General features: G+C 39.3%; 1 protein-coding gene across 1 annotated transcript in view; it reads left to right on the top strand.

The window, feature by feature from the left end:
* Nucleotides 1-830: 830 nt before the first annotated feature.
* Nucleotides 831-15,597, top strand: part of LOC125238792 (alpha-1,3-mannosyl-glycoprotein 2-beta-N-acetylglucosaminyltransferase) — a 39,561-nt gene continuing 24,794 nt past the window's right edge. Inside the window, exon 1 of the mRNA XM_048146235.1 lies at nucleotides 831-1,436. Within this exon, the coding sequence (XP_048002192.1) occupies nucleotides 1,151-1,436 (286 nt within the window). The 5' untranslated portion in view covers nucleotides 831-1,150. The remainder of the gene's footprint in view (nucleotides 1,437-15,597) is intronic.

Raw genomic sequence — 15,597 nt, 5'->3', positions numbered from 1 at the left:
GACATTTGAAGTACGTGAATGCTTTGTGAGGCGTGAGGTGTTTGTGTTGCGACTGTCACAAGCGAGTAAAATGAGGTGCGGTGAGTTGAAGTGTGATGCAATACATTTTTGCCGTGTGAAGTACTGCGACAAATTAACAATATGAGTGGTACAAATGAGGTGCCTCACGAGTGAGGAACTCAACACTAACACTCTGCATCATAGCCAAATTTATTTTGGTCCTGTTAGGATTTTGTAAATGCGTCACAATTTTTAGAGACTCATTGTTAGCTAAATCATTAGTATAAGTACATCTCGGACACTGGCGATTAAATATATGAAAGAGGCGCGTTCCTAGCACACATTCTAAGCTCGTGTAGGTGAACGCGTACCATGCTTGTATGAGTGAGATATGACAGGTTGACTGTTCGCGTTTTTGACAGGCGGTAACTGTGAGGTAACCGAGAGGGGGTGGGCGGCGCTTTCAGCGAGGAGAGGGAGTGGCCATACTGTACTATAGTACTCTTTATTTATTATACTGTGGTATAGGGGGCGCGCCCACGGGCGACAAAGTTGCTCGGCGACGGCGACTTGCGTATTTGTATGAAAAGTTGCTTCGCTTCGTGAGCGCACTTTCATATTAGCCCATGGTCGTATCGCGACAAGAAAGACATTTTGAAAAGTCGCCCGTGGGTGTACCCTCTAAGTAAAACAAAATAAGGGCGCCTCAATTTTTGGTTGTGACGGCGCTCATTTTCCGCGAATCATGGGAATTTTCCTTTATTATACTGGTAACACCTGAACTCAACTGTCACTTCGATTACGTTCGGTCGCCGCCGTCAATTGTTTCTTTGACGTGTCCAATAGGCATTGTTGTTGTGATTTAATTTATCAGAATTTTTAACATTTACTCAGTTGTTCCGGACACGCGACTAGTGTTGAGTAAACTGCAACATATTGCGCCCGTGAAATTGCCTCAGAAATGTGTGTAAACAGTGAACTATTGTGTTTAAATTGTTAATGTTTTCCTTGAACTCGGCGTAATTATTTTTAATTAAAAAAAAAACATTTAAAAAATGTGTTACTTTTTAATTGACCTATTATGAACTATTATTACTATCGCCGTCTTAAATATATGTGATAGTGGTGTTTTTTAGTAATTGCCATCAAAATGAGACTATATTTAAAGAAATTCCTCGTAGTAGGTCTAGTTTCATTATTTATTATATCGCTGATGTTCTTTTATAACGGGAATGATGCTCCTGTATCGAAAAGAAGTGTCAAAGTAGAGGACATAGAGACTAGGATAAATAAATTGGAGGAAATGATGGACAATCAACTGACGGAGAGCGGCAAATTGTTGCAAATGGTTGTGAAGCGGATTAAGAAGAAAAAGGAGCCCAAGGAGGACAGCGTAGTGAATTATTTGAGAGCACCCGACATTGACGCGGGTAAAAGTAAGTTTTAACAGTTATTATCCTTTATTTATTTAAAATCTTACGCTAGGTTATTTATAATATGATTTTTTTAAATGGCTTTTACTCCTCGGTCTTTTTTCCAAGGTGGATTTTGCCAATGACGACGTTTCTCAACATACAAAACACCTAAAGAATGATTATAAATGAAAATACAGAAACATTTACAAATTAATATAATAAACACATTATTATTATAGCTTTTATTTTTCCATACATGTTATTGCGTATTTGAATGTTTATATGTATTTATATTATTGTATGGCCCCTTTCGGGTAGAAAGCCTCCTCCATCTTTTTCCATGTTTGTCTGTCTTGGGCTGTGGTTATCCAATTTTTACCAGCTGTTTTTACAAAAGCAACTAATAAACACATTATAGAAACACAACCTAGAGTGCTGCCAGTATTGGGGCCTGGCCAAGGCTGCCTGTAGTTAGGGCTGTAGAGAGAGAAACGAATGGGCTATCCGATGTTGTGTCCAAGCCAAGATCACCGTCTTCTTCATCTGACCCTTGATTTCACCACCTAGTGAGAATCTCAAGATGTTGGTCCAGACTCTTCTAGATTTAATGCAAATATGTAGATATGTGCCGTGACCATATTCTATTTGTGAATTCCTGTAATTGAGTCTGTGTTGCTATTCAAAAAGTGTATTGTTTCGATGACCGGTCTGGCGCAGTCGGTAGTGACCCTGCCTGCTACGCCGCGGTCCCGGGTTCGAATCCCGGTAAGGGCATTTATTTGTGTGATGATATTTTTTCCTGAGTCACAGATATTTTTTCCTGAGTCATCGATGTTTTCTATGTATACATATAAGTATTTATATATTATATATATCGTTGTCTGAGTACCCACAACACAAGCCTTCTTGAGCTTACCGTGGGCCTCAGTCAATCTGTGTAAGAATGTCCTATAATATTTATTTTATTTTATTATAATGTGTCTTTGAAGAAAAGGCCCCTACAAAATGGTGCTGTGAAAGCATTATTAGACCTTGTTCCTTTTCAGTAAGGTATATGAACTATCTGAAACAAATTTGTGTAGATTAGTGTCATTTGTGTAGACGCATGTCTCCATTCATATCATGGCATCAAAGGGTTATTTCGACTGTGGGCCATCATGAATGGCACAATACACGCTGTTGTTATTGAATTCCGTTAACTGGGAAGATTCATTAACATACATACATACATACAATCACGCCTGTATCCCATGAAGGGGTAGGCAGAGCACATGAAACTACTCCAGTTTCAGTGCCACTCTTGGCAAATAAGGGGTTGAAAGAAAACGAAACTGTGACATTGCAGTGACAGGTTGCCAGCCTCTCGCCTACGCCACAATTTACCCCATATCCCACAGTCGCCTTCTACGACACCCACGGGAAGAAAGGGGGTGGTGAAATTCTTAACCCGTCACCACACGGGCATATTCATTAACATCAAATACAATTTATTTCTCTAAGAAACTAGCGTCTTAACTCTTGTGGTTATCGAGTTATTAAAAAAATAAAGATAATTTTTGAACATGTGTGTCACAGCCTTTACCAATTCCTAATGTTATTTGTTTTGACATGCGCCGTCAATAATTTGACACTAACTTGAATGTTATTCTTAAGGGTCACTCACACTAATAAATTCATTTATTATGTATGAAAACGATGAAAATTATTTGACTTGTCGAATTTAACGGCAAACAAAAAAAACACGCTGTATAAGTACAGTAACCATGGTGGCCTATTGTCATAGACCGTTACACAAATAGACCTATTGTAGATGACAACTAATGTATGTTGTATAACATGATACGTGATTTGTAAGCTGACCGTGTGAAATTTCACTCACTTAGATTAGGCTTGTGTCGTTCACGAACTATGAACTGTTAGGAATAAAATCCCATCAATGACCGAAATGAACTGAATCTTTTTGTGCTCTGAGAATCGGTCTTTGCTCATTTAGTTCAGTATAGGATCGGCGAGCGCGAGCGGTTTCGATCAAGAACGAGTGTGTGACTGCGCCGACCGAGAGCGAGAGCTACTTAGCAGAGCAACACAAAAACATCAAGGTTTCATATTAAACTTCGGTTACTTACAACCTTTCGACCCGGAATGTTACTATCTGTGGACTATTCGTATCATTTTGACACTATTCGGTCCCATTCGTTCTGATCTTTCCGACCGCAGTGGTCGCTGGTCTGGCTGAACTAAATGATCAAAAGACCTAAAAGAGCGAACTAGTTCGTGGGAGCGATTGAACGAGATCGGAGCGCTCCGATCAACGAACGAAACGGCACAAGCCTAACTTAGATTCTTTTGGCATCGTATGTGACAGAGTGGCGCTGATTGTCATAAATACCATAGATTAAATATAAGAAGATCATACCATCCCATACATTAAAATGCGATCGCCTAAGAACGCGCATACACTACACCATCTATAGATGGCGCCACAAAAAAAATGTCTTGTAACTTTCGATTATACTTGTAGATGGCGACTCTTATACACGTAAGTGACACTTAACGCCAATGTACAAAATAATCGATCGCAACAAGCATTTTTTGTGGCGCCATCTATGTGTGGTGTAACTGGTGATGTAGTGGTCGGTCGCATTTTTAACCCCCGACCCAAAAACGACGGGGTGGTATAAGTTTGACGTATTTGTCTGTCTGTCTGTCTGCCTCTCTGCCTGTGTGTGTGTCTGTCTGTGGCATCGCAGCTCCCTAACGGATGAACCGATTTAGATTTAGTTTTTTGTCTGAAAGCTGAGTAAGTCGGGAGTGTTCTTAGCCATGTTTCATGAAACTCCGTCTACTATGTCGCGGTCGGGGGTTTTTTCAAAATTTTAATTTTCTGGTTAGGTTATGCTAATTTGAAGGTCAGACACGCTTTTCCTTATGAGTCTTATGACACACTTACCCGTATTGACCCTAATATCCCTTGCTACACAATTACAAAGACCTATATAACTTCGTATAGACAGATGAAGTCTAAGAAAAAAACGTACCCCAAAACCATACAGAAAAAGGTACGGTGGGCTAGATGGCGATACACCTTTGGGGTACGCTCGGCTAGATGGCGCTAATATTAATATTTGACATTTTAAAACATATCAAGCTAAAGAATATGGGCCAAATTGTCAAAACTGAGGTTCAAAAGTTTTAAGCCTGTGTCGAGAGATGGCAGTCTATGCACTGTGATTACACATTTTACTTTGACAGTAACTCTCTTTAATACTCGATCCTCTTTGCAATCTACTATTCTGTCTATGTACTTTTGAAGACTGAAGCGTGGCGGTTCTAGGTTTAACGGCCCAGCCACGACATTGGTCTAAGCGCGACAGCGGTGAGCGGCAGCCATACGTGCGAATGAAAAGTCCCATCGCTGTGTCTTGCTCCAATGTATGGCCGCCGCTCACCGCTGTCGCGCTTAGACCATTGTCGTGGCTAGGCCGTGACGGGTAACGTAACTGGATCTATTTGATAACAATATTAACAATGCACTTCCTATGGCACAGTCACCATCAGATATATCAAAGCGGTTGAGGTGCTCATAAATATCTGTACACGCCTGTATTGTCTAGGCATTAGAGCGGTTTCACATTATCCGATCCGATGTCGTATTGTATTTGAATATGTTGTTTTTAAAGTAGATAAGAATTCCTTACAAAATACGTCTAAACCGGAACATACATAAAATATCCGCCTGATTGCGATATATAGCCGTTAAAAACTCAGTGAACCGCGTAATTCATGCGTTTGGCTCTGGAATTAAACGATAATGATATAAAAACATGCTCGTGGAATCAACAAGTACTTAAAATGAGGAAAAAACAGGCATTAAGTCCGCCATTTGTAAAAAAACATAACAGAAGATTTCAGTCCCCCGTCAGTTGGAGGGGGGTATCCACTATATGAGATGAGACCGGCAAGAAACTCGGCGGGCCGCTTCTTTTCAAAAGGTTTTCAAAAGGAAGGTTTTCTTTTTTTTTCTCGAGGCTGGGGCGTAGGGTTAGAGCCGGCGTAGTTTTATTTGACGTTCATTTGCGCATTGTAATATGCCTACCTACTTGAAAAATAATTTATTTCATTTTTAACCCCCGACGCAAAAACGACGGGACGGGGTGTTATAAGTTTCACGTGTCTGTTTGTCTGTCTGCCTGTCTGTCTGTCTGTGGCATCGTAGCTCCCGAACGGATGAACCGATTTGGATTTAGTTTTTTTTTGTTTGAAAGCTGAGTTAGTCGACTTAGTCGGGAGCGTTCTTAACCATGCATGTTTTATGAAAATCGGTCCACTATGTCGCGGTCGGGGGTTTTTTCAATATTTTAATTTTGTGGTTAGGTTATTACTTATTATTATTACCAACATTATTTTACCTTTTAAATGTGTTTTCAAAACACAGGAACTTAAAGAGTTTACAAACATTTACATATACACTAGGCGAAATTTGTCTCAAGATTCGTATGAACTATATTATTAGAACAATGCTTGTGAAGATTTTTTTGTATTTGACTGTACCAAACCGTCCAAACCAAACATTCTTTTAATAAATGCTTATAAACAACAAAACATATTGAGGTTTGGACCTTAATACCAATATTATAAGCTTGTTTTTCGTCTGTCTCGATAGCAATGTTTTCAGTATATCGTGTCATGTAACGTAAACAGATTTGAAAAGTGGGTGGAATAATGCCTGGCGTCCACTAAGGCGGAATCGAATCGAATCGCATCGAATCATCATACATTTGAATGCGATTCGACGCGACGCGTCGCTAATGGACTAAATTGACGCAGTGTCATATCATAAGAAATGCAGAGAGCGAAATAACAGTGGACGCTAGGATGAATTTATTTAAACTTTATTGCACAAAAGAACAACTTAATGTACAAAAGGCGAACTTAATGCCATGAGGCATTCTCTACCAGTCAACCTTTGGGCAAAGCAGAGAAGATTGTAGGTGTTTGAGCCGGAACCCAGACATTAAATAAAACAGCTTTAAAATATTACCATTTTTAATGGATTTTTAGTACAGTGAGAGGTTCTAGTCTAGGACACGTAACGGAGAGAGAATTTGGTTAGAAAAGAAGGGACACTGGTGCCGGGCACCTTGCTTTTATAGTGACACGAAAGGGGGAAACTGGCGCTTCAGTCTTCATACTTATTGGTCCGGCAGGTCGAGGCGCTGGCCGCTGCTCATTGGATCAGCGGGGTGACCGGAGGTTGGCTGTCCTGGACAGTGTTGCCAGTCATGGCGTTAACAGTAGGGATTGTAGGGAAGATTGTAATTTAAGCTTGGCGTATATCCTTCCTGGCCTTCTAGAATATATTTTGAAAGTTACTGATTAACAAATTTAGAGTTTTGTAGCGCAGCGATAAAATCGCGGAGTGAGCCGCCCCTGGCGGAGCGCAATGATACCGGTGCGCCGGACGACCGCTGGCGTTGCGTCCAGCGGACGCCGGCGGGAACTAACGAGCTAATGCGCATTCAACGCGCATTCCGCTCCGCTAATGCTGCGCTTTCAAAACGCTTTATGTGTGGCGGAGGCTTTAGTGTAACGCCGTGGCTTGCGTGGGCGACGGTCGCGCGATGGTCGCGCGACGGCGATGCGACGCATACGAAATCAAACCTTATCGATATGGAAGTATGAGACGCGACGGCGACGGTCGCGCGACCGTCGCCCACGCAAGACACGGCGTAAGGCCTGAGTGGACGCTCGGAGCAGAGCGTGCCTCCACCCTATGCAGCGTCGACTCAAGACATTTGTATGAGCTTCAATTGTTTGTCATGCACGCCGCATGCCTCACTTACGGCTCAGCCACGACATTGGTCTAAGCGCGACAGCGGTGAGCGGCGGCCACACATTGGAGCTAGTGTTGTAGTCATAGGGCTTACGGAAAAAAACTGCATTTTATGCAGAAAGCAAGCCACTTTGCACAGTGATACTAGGGACCAATACAAATGATTCCATCCGAGGAAACACGATTTTCATTCACTAGAATTCAAGATGGCGGACATTTTCCAAAATGGCGGCCGCATATTTTTAAAAATTTGTAGAATCGTAACGGCTGCACCGATTTTAATGGTTGGGATGTCTATCGCATCGTATTGAAGAGTTCATTAATATAAAAAAATAAAGTCATAAAAAAAATTAAGATGGCGGCCGAATAATAAGAAAAATATGAAAATTTCAAACTATTTTTTTCATTCTCGTGCAATTTACCAATAAATTTTCTATGATATGGCCACATTTTTATGTATTTAAATTAAACCTGATAATATTATCTACATAATAAAATAAAAATCATGAAAATCCGTTGAGTAGTTTTTGAACTATACTGATTTGAAATGGAGCGCGCGGATTTGAAAGACGTTTTCGCACGTGATGTAAACAATTTTGGAATCATAACGGCTGCACCGATTTTAATGGGTGGGGTAACTATCAGTTTGTATTAAAACATTTATTTATATAAATATTAAAATCATTTAAAAAATAAAGATGGCGGCCGAATAATAAAAAAAAAAATGAAATTTTCATTTTTTTTTATTCTCACTAAATTTACAAATAGTTTTTCTACCATATAGTCACATTTTTATTTTTTTTAATAAAATCTGATATTAACATCTGCAAAATAAAACAAAAAACATTAAAATCCGTTCAGTAGTTTTTGAACTATGTATACGCATTGAAAATGAAGCGCGCGGGTTTGAAAGACGTCTTTGCACTTGATATGTGATGCATCGTATCGTTTGGTACCGCTATAGACGCAAGACTGATTATTTATTTTAGTCACAACTTACTATATTACTATTCAGAATCAATGTTTTTAGTATTCATATACATTATTAGTTTTTTATTCCGAGTTTAGGTATATTTAGATAACCCCTGTAAACTTGACCATCACATAATTTGTATTTTAATACGTAAAAGAACTTAAATGCACATAACATAACATTTGTATTAATAGCAATTGTCCTTTCCGAGGACTCCAGAGATAATTTTCGACAACTTCTGTAGGGGGCTTCAGAAATATCTATGTATAAAATAACTTGTTTTCTGTGACAAGGAGCGTATGTTTTTGTAGTGCTGGCGATGTTGGTGGGATGCTGGTTATTAATTTTGGTTGGAAACAGTTCCTTGCGCACCAAGTTAACCTATAAATGTTGAGTCTGCGGATCAAGTTTTCAAGCTTGGCCATTATTCCTCCAGGAATACACTGTTCAGCATGACAACCAACAAGACTTTTTCGAGAAACTATAGCCTGTTGATGTTATAAATGTGGTGATTTTTTTTTCTAAACAATTTACTTCCTCAGAGAACATTTGCTCTGCTATTTCAGGGTAAACCATAGGAACGTAACCGGAAGAAGCTGATAGCCTCATTGTACCTCGCGCAAAAGATATGGCGGAACAGGGACTCACGCGTATCCTCACATCTTCCGATACAGATGTCTTGGTATTTAAATAAAAACCACTGGAGTCTTCGGGTGAAGGATAGACGTAAAGTCAGGCCAGATTCGGGTTTGGACCTAGCTTAGAGCCTCGAAAGGTCTTTGCCTCATGTGAGACCTCGAGTGAGTTCAGGGTGGTAACGGATGCTAGAGTGTCCAATGCCCTTCGTTGAGTTTATCTCGCAGTTTGTAGCCGTGGAGGCTTTCAGGGCGTTACGTGCGAGATCGGACGTGATGTAAATGGAGGCAGGAATGACGGCAAAATGACACTTTACGAGTGCCTCAGCCGCCAAACCATACCGGTAAACAGGCCTGAGTCCATGCTTGCTCACTAAAATATGTGTTAAGAACGGTCCCAATTTGGCATTTAAGAATGTGATCTTTGGAGCTAATTATATTGGGAAATTTCCAATTCTTATCTAGTATATTTTCTTAAGACTTCAAATGAGAATAACCTACCGGAGTATAAGGTACTACTGCTATTCGTGGTTTTTACGCTTTTACGTCTGATACCACTTCTTTTTTCAATACAAAAGGAAAAAATGTTCTAAAACATTGTTTGCACACACACTGAAGTTATACCAGCTTTGATAGAAACATCGCAGTAACTACAAAGTCTTCCGGGAGGAATAATCGCCATGCTTGAAAAGTTCACTCCAGTTCAACTTGGTGAGCATGAAACTGTTTACCACCGAAAATAAATTAGTACCTAACCAACATCGGCAGCACTCCGTGTCGTATAACAACGCCCCATATTCTGGATATTACTTCCATCATCCTGGGGTTGGAAGACGTACAACGATAGTTGGGTACTGCAGTGGTCTGAAAACAGGGAGATATGGTATGAATATGTATACTTGGACAATTGCGGTTGTGAAAAAGGCTGCGAAACAATACGCTGTACGTGTTGTGGGTCTACCCTGCGCGGCGCAATGCAAATAATGCAATGTATTAATAATGTTTTATTTGCAAAGGGATCTGCCAAAATAAAAAGTATTTTGCAAAAATGATATTATAAAAAAAATGAAAAAATGAAAATGAAATATTTATTTTTCAAGTAGGCATATTACAATGCGCATATGAATGTCAAATAAAGCTACGCCGGCTCTAACCCTACGCCTCAGCCTCGAGAAGATTTCAGTCCCCCTCAGTTGGGAGGGGGTATCCACTATGCTATTACTATAAATTATTATGTTATCATTATTTCCTTGTTTGATATTATTTTGTATCTCTTTTATCTTTCAGTATAACCTAGACGAGAAGTAAAAAATATGTTTTGTATTAATATATGTTTCCGTATATATGACTCCAGAGATAATTTTCGACAACTTCTGTAGGGGGCCCTACAGAAGTTGTCGAAAATTATCTCTGGAGTCCTCGGAAAGGACAATTGCTATTAATACAAATGTTATGTTATGTGCATTTAAGTTCTTTTACGTATTAAAATAAAAATTATGTGATGGTCAAGTTTACGGGGGTTGTCTAAATATACCTAAACTCGGAATAAAAAACTAATAATATATATAAATACTAAAACCATTGATTCTGAATAGTAATATAGTAAGTTGAGACCAAAATAAATAATCAGTCTTGCGTGTATAGCGGTACCAAACGATACGATGCATCACATATCAAGTGCAAAGACGTCTTTCAAACCCGCGCGCTTTATTTTCAATGCGTATAGTTCAAAAACTACTGAACGGATTTTAATGTTTCTTGTTTCATTTTGTAGACGTTAATATCGGATTTTATTTAAATAAATAAAAATGTGACCATATGGTGGAAAAACTATTTGTAAATTTCGTGAGAATAAAAGAAAAATTTAAAATTTCATATTTTTTTTATTATTCGGCCGCCATCTTTATTTTTTAAATGATTTTAATTTTTATATAAATAAATGTTTTAATACAAACTGATAGCTACCCCAACCATTAAAATCGGTGCAGCCGTTATGATTCCAAAATTGTTTACATCACGTGCGAAAACGTCTTTCAAATCCGCGCGCTCCATTTCAAATGAGTATAGTTCAAAAACTACTCAACAGATTTTCATGATTTTTATTTTATTATATAGATAATATTATCAGGTTTAATTTAAATACATAAAAATGTGACCATATCATAGAAAATTTATTGGTAAATTGCACGAGAATGAAAAAAAAAAGTTTGAAATTTTCATATTTTTCTTATTATTTGGCCGCCATCTTACCTTTTTTATGATTTTATTTTTTTATATTAATGAACTCTTCAATACGATGCGATAAACACCCCAACCATCAAAATCGGTGCAGCCGTTACGATTCTATAAATTTTTAAAAATATGCGGCCGCCATTTTGGAAAATGTCCGCCATCTTGAATTCTAGTGGATGAAAATCGTGTTTCCTCGGATGAAAACGTTTGTATTGGTCCCTAGTATCACTGTGCAAAGTGGCTTGCTTTCTGCATAAAGTGCAGCTTTTGACCATAATTTCGCCGTAAGCCCTATGACTATTGTGAATTTAAGCTTTGAGGCGTAAACTACAAAACTCGAGTCGCGACTTCTGAGTCTTAAAGCCTCGAACCTTAAAGCCTCGACCATATAAGCCTCAACCTTATAAGTTTGCGTTGCTGCTTACGAGCACAGAATCCTCGAGTCTTTAGTCCTCAAGCTTTAAATACTCCTAAGCTTTGAAGGTTTAAGTCTATAAGGTTTGTAGCATTTAAGTCTTAAGAGCTTTTAATAAACTAGATCCTAAGGTCAACAGAAGTAATAAAACAGGCCAAGTGCGAGTCGGACTCGCCCACTGAGAGCTCCGTACTTTTTAGTATCCTGAGATACATGAGATACAGCGTGGTGACGTGACCGGGTGGACGGATATCTGAGTCTTAGTAATAGACTTACGTTTTTACCCATTGTGTACGGAACCCTAAAATCTACCAAACCGACACGTCAAATTAAGGGTTAAAAATAATTACTATCTGCCTATAAAGCTCGTTGTTTGAGCTCGTAAAGCTTGACACAGGCCTTCGAGGTTTAGGGGGCTTGAGCTCTCTATGAAGCCCAAGTCTTAAAGACTCACTCTTAAGAGCTCATAAAAAGCTTGAGTCGTTAAGGTTCTGAACCGTTTCTGAGCTAAAACCTTTAACGCTTGAGTCTTTAAAGCGTGAACCTTTAGGGTTTGCAAGTCTTTAAGGTTTAAAAGTCTTCAAGACTAGTCTTATAACAACACTAATTGGAGCGAGACACAGTGATGGGACTTTTCATTCGCACGTATGGCTGCCGCTCATCGCTGTCGCGCTTAGACCAATGTCGTGGCTGGGCCGTTATTCGTGCGAGATTGAGATCGCATTTATTCCGGCGTGGCCATTAAAGCCGCGGTCATAGATAATTAAAAGTTTATAGTCCGTACTAACGAAGTATAAACGTAACTAATCTTTATTGCTTAGCGATAAATGTTTGTTGGACAATCTAATAAGCGAGCATGTTTGCAGTGCATTGCGCGCTTCCGACCAAGAGTGCCTTTATATACCAGCCCCTCTAGCACAATTTGCCTTGTCGCGCGCGAGTAGGTATATAAATAAATACTTGAAGTCGCGCTTGATGTATGAACTCGCGCGCGACAATGCAATGCATTTATACAGTATCGTAATACAATCATAGTCATGAAATACATATTTTACATGTTTATCACATACATTTGTTGTTTCATTTCGTTTTAAAGTCGTATAATTATTCAACGGTACATGACACAGAAGCATATGTAGGTACACATATTATGAAAGGTACTTGAATGATCTACAAGATTTTTTAAGAAAACTTTTGTCTAAGATAAATATTTTTCAAGATATGGAGCAATGTATGAAGCAAAAAGTGGGGGGGGGACGATTTTTAAAAAAATAACAGTTTTTAGGAGCTCATATCATAGGTTAAGAATAGAAAACAAGTTTCTAGATCAAAGTTATAGAGAATTTTATAAGCTTTCAAAGTGTAGTAAACCAAAATTTCGTATGACGCATAGTTTTTGAAATATGAGCAAAAAACCAAAAAATGGTACCTTATTCACCCCCCCCTCTTCGAGCTCACGTCCAAAGTCCGAGGACTTTTAGTATGTATCCTGACTATCCCTAAAGGTGCGTTTAAACGGCGCGCGATATGATTCAAAGCTTTATTGAATTATATGAAGAGGAACCATCAATATGGAACCCAAAACATCTAGGGCACAAAAATCGCAACAATGTCCACGATGCGTGGACACGAATCCACCATCGTCTTCTTCGTCTTTCTTTTTGTAGTAAATGTTCACTACCGAGCAAAATAACAGTAGCTGCTGCTGGAGCAAGGCGTTTTTGTTTATTCGTATTGCAGAACGGACAAGCGGACGGCGCTTCAACAGCGCGATGTGCCGCCACGCCGCGCGAGCAGGCTCGCGTTCGTGTATCTACAGTTCTACACGGACGGCTCGGCTCGCGTAGGATCGTGCTACCTCGCGCTGTGTAAACGCACAGGCTCGCGTTCGTATTGAGCCGAGCCGCATCTACACGGACGGCTCGGCTCGCGTAAGATCGTGAACACGCGCCGTTTAAACGCACCTTAAGAGCGTTATAACATTTCGGCGTCGGGCGAAATTAGGTATTTTACCCGCCGCGCGAGCCCAATATGCCGACCCTTTCTAGCACGTCTTATCACTCGCTCGCACTACAATAATGGACAAAACAATCTTGATCCTTTATATGGAATTTTGATAACAACCACAATCTACTATCTCGATATAAACTTTTGGTTTCTAATAAACATTATTTTGTACGAAAATACGAGAATATAGCGCGAAATAATATCAATTATGTTAAAATTTATTTAAAAAATTTAAGTAATAATTATAAAAGTAGATCCCATCCCAAATATTTGCTTTTGTTATATGATAAGTATTAGAGTAAAGTATAATTATATTAATATGATGATAAAATAAGACAAATACAATTCTAATTACTTCAAGGTGGTGCTCAGGGTCTGATGATGGAGCCAGATGGTGGTCACCAATACCAATGAACAATATGACTATACAACTTCGTGGTTTACATGTCATTCTAGCATTTTCACTTTCACATTTCAAGTGCATATACCACGAGTATAGGTTTTCGGGTGTGCTGATTTAAAAATTAATGACCGATTTGGAATCTGACATTGCTGACTGTCACTTTGACACAAAAGTCGTCATGGGTGTCGTAAAATAGGTTTTAGGGGGTGCTGATTCCAAAATTAATGGCCAATGTGGAATCTGACATTGCTGACTGTCACTTTGACACAAAAGTCGTCATGGGTGTCGTAAAATAGGTTTTAGGGGGTGCTGATTCCAAAATTAATGACCAATGTGGAATCTGACATTGCTGACTGTCACTTTGACACAAAAGTCGTCATGGGTGTCGTCAAATAGGTTTGCGGGGGTGCTGATTCCAAAATTAATGAACAATGTGGAATCTGACATTGCTGACTGTCACTTTGACACAAAAGTCGTCATGGGTGTCGTAAAATTGGTTTCAGGGGGTGCTGATTCCAAAATTAATGACCAATGTGGAATCTAACATTGCTGACTGCCACTTTGACACAAAAGTCATCTTGGGTGTCGTAAAATACGTTTTAGGGGGTGCTGATTCCAAAAATAATGACTAATGTGGAATCTAACATTGCTGACTGTCACTTTGACACAAAAGTCGTCATGAGTGTCGTCAAATAGGTTTCCGGAGGTGCTGATTTGAAAATTAATGACCGATTTGGAATCTTGACATTGCTGACTGTCACTTTGACACAAAAGTCGTCATGGGTGTCTTCAAAAAGGTTTCCGGGGGTGCTGATTCCAAAATTAACGACTATTTTGGAATCTCACAGTGCTAATTGTAATTTTGACACAAAAGGAATCATGGGTTTAGTCAAACAGTTTTTAGGTGGCACTGATTCCAAAATTAATGAAATGATTTAAAAAGTAATGACCGATTTGGAACCTGACATTGCACAGTACCCCTGGAAAGGAAACCTATTTGACGACACCCATAACGACTTTTATGTCAAAGTGACAGTCAGCAATGTCAGATTCCAAATTGATCATTAATATTGAGATCAGTACCCATGAAAACCTATTTGAAGACACCCATGATCACTTTTGTGTCAAAGTGACAGTCAACAGTGTCAGATTCCAAATTGGTCATTAGTTTTCAAACACCTCCGGATACCTATTTGACGACACCCATGACGACTTTTGTGTCAAAGTGACAGTCAGCAATGTCAGATTCCAAATTGGTCACTAATTTTGGAATCAGCACCCCCTAAAACCTATTTTACGACACCCATGACGACTTTTGTGTCAAAGTGACAGTCAGCAATGTCAGATTGAACATTGGTCATTAATTTTGGAATCAGCACCCCCTAAAACCTATTTTACGACACCCATGACGACTTTTGTGTCAGAGTGACAGTCAGCAATGTCAGATTGAACATTGGTCATTAATTTTGGAATCAGCACCCCTAAAACCTATTTTACGACACCCATGACGACTTTTGTGTCAGAGTGACAGTCAGCAATGTCAGATTGATCATTGGTCATTAATTTTGGAATCAGCACCCCCTAAAACCTATTTTACGACACCCATGACGACTTTTGTGTCAAAGTGACAGTCAGCAATGTCAGATTCCACATTGGTCATTAATTTTGGAATCAGCACCCCTAA

This window comes from Leguminivora glycinivorella, chromosome 24 (genome assembly GCF_023078275.1).
Source record: "Leguminivora glycinivorella isolate SPB_JAAS2020 chromosome 24, LegGlyc_1.1, whole genome shotgun sequence".
Lineage (NCBI taxonomy): Eukaryota > Metazoa > Arthropoda > Insecta > Lepidoptera > Tortricidae > Leguminivora > Leguminivora glycinivorella.
Note: the sequence above shows the minus strand (reverse complement) of the source record. Positions and strands in the feature narration are given on the sequence as shown.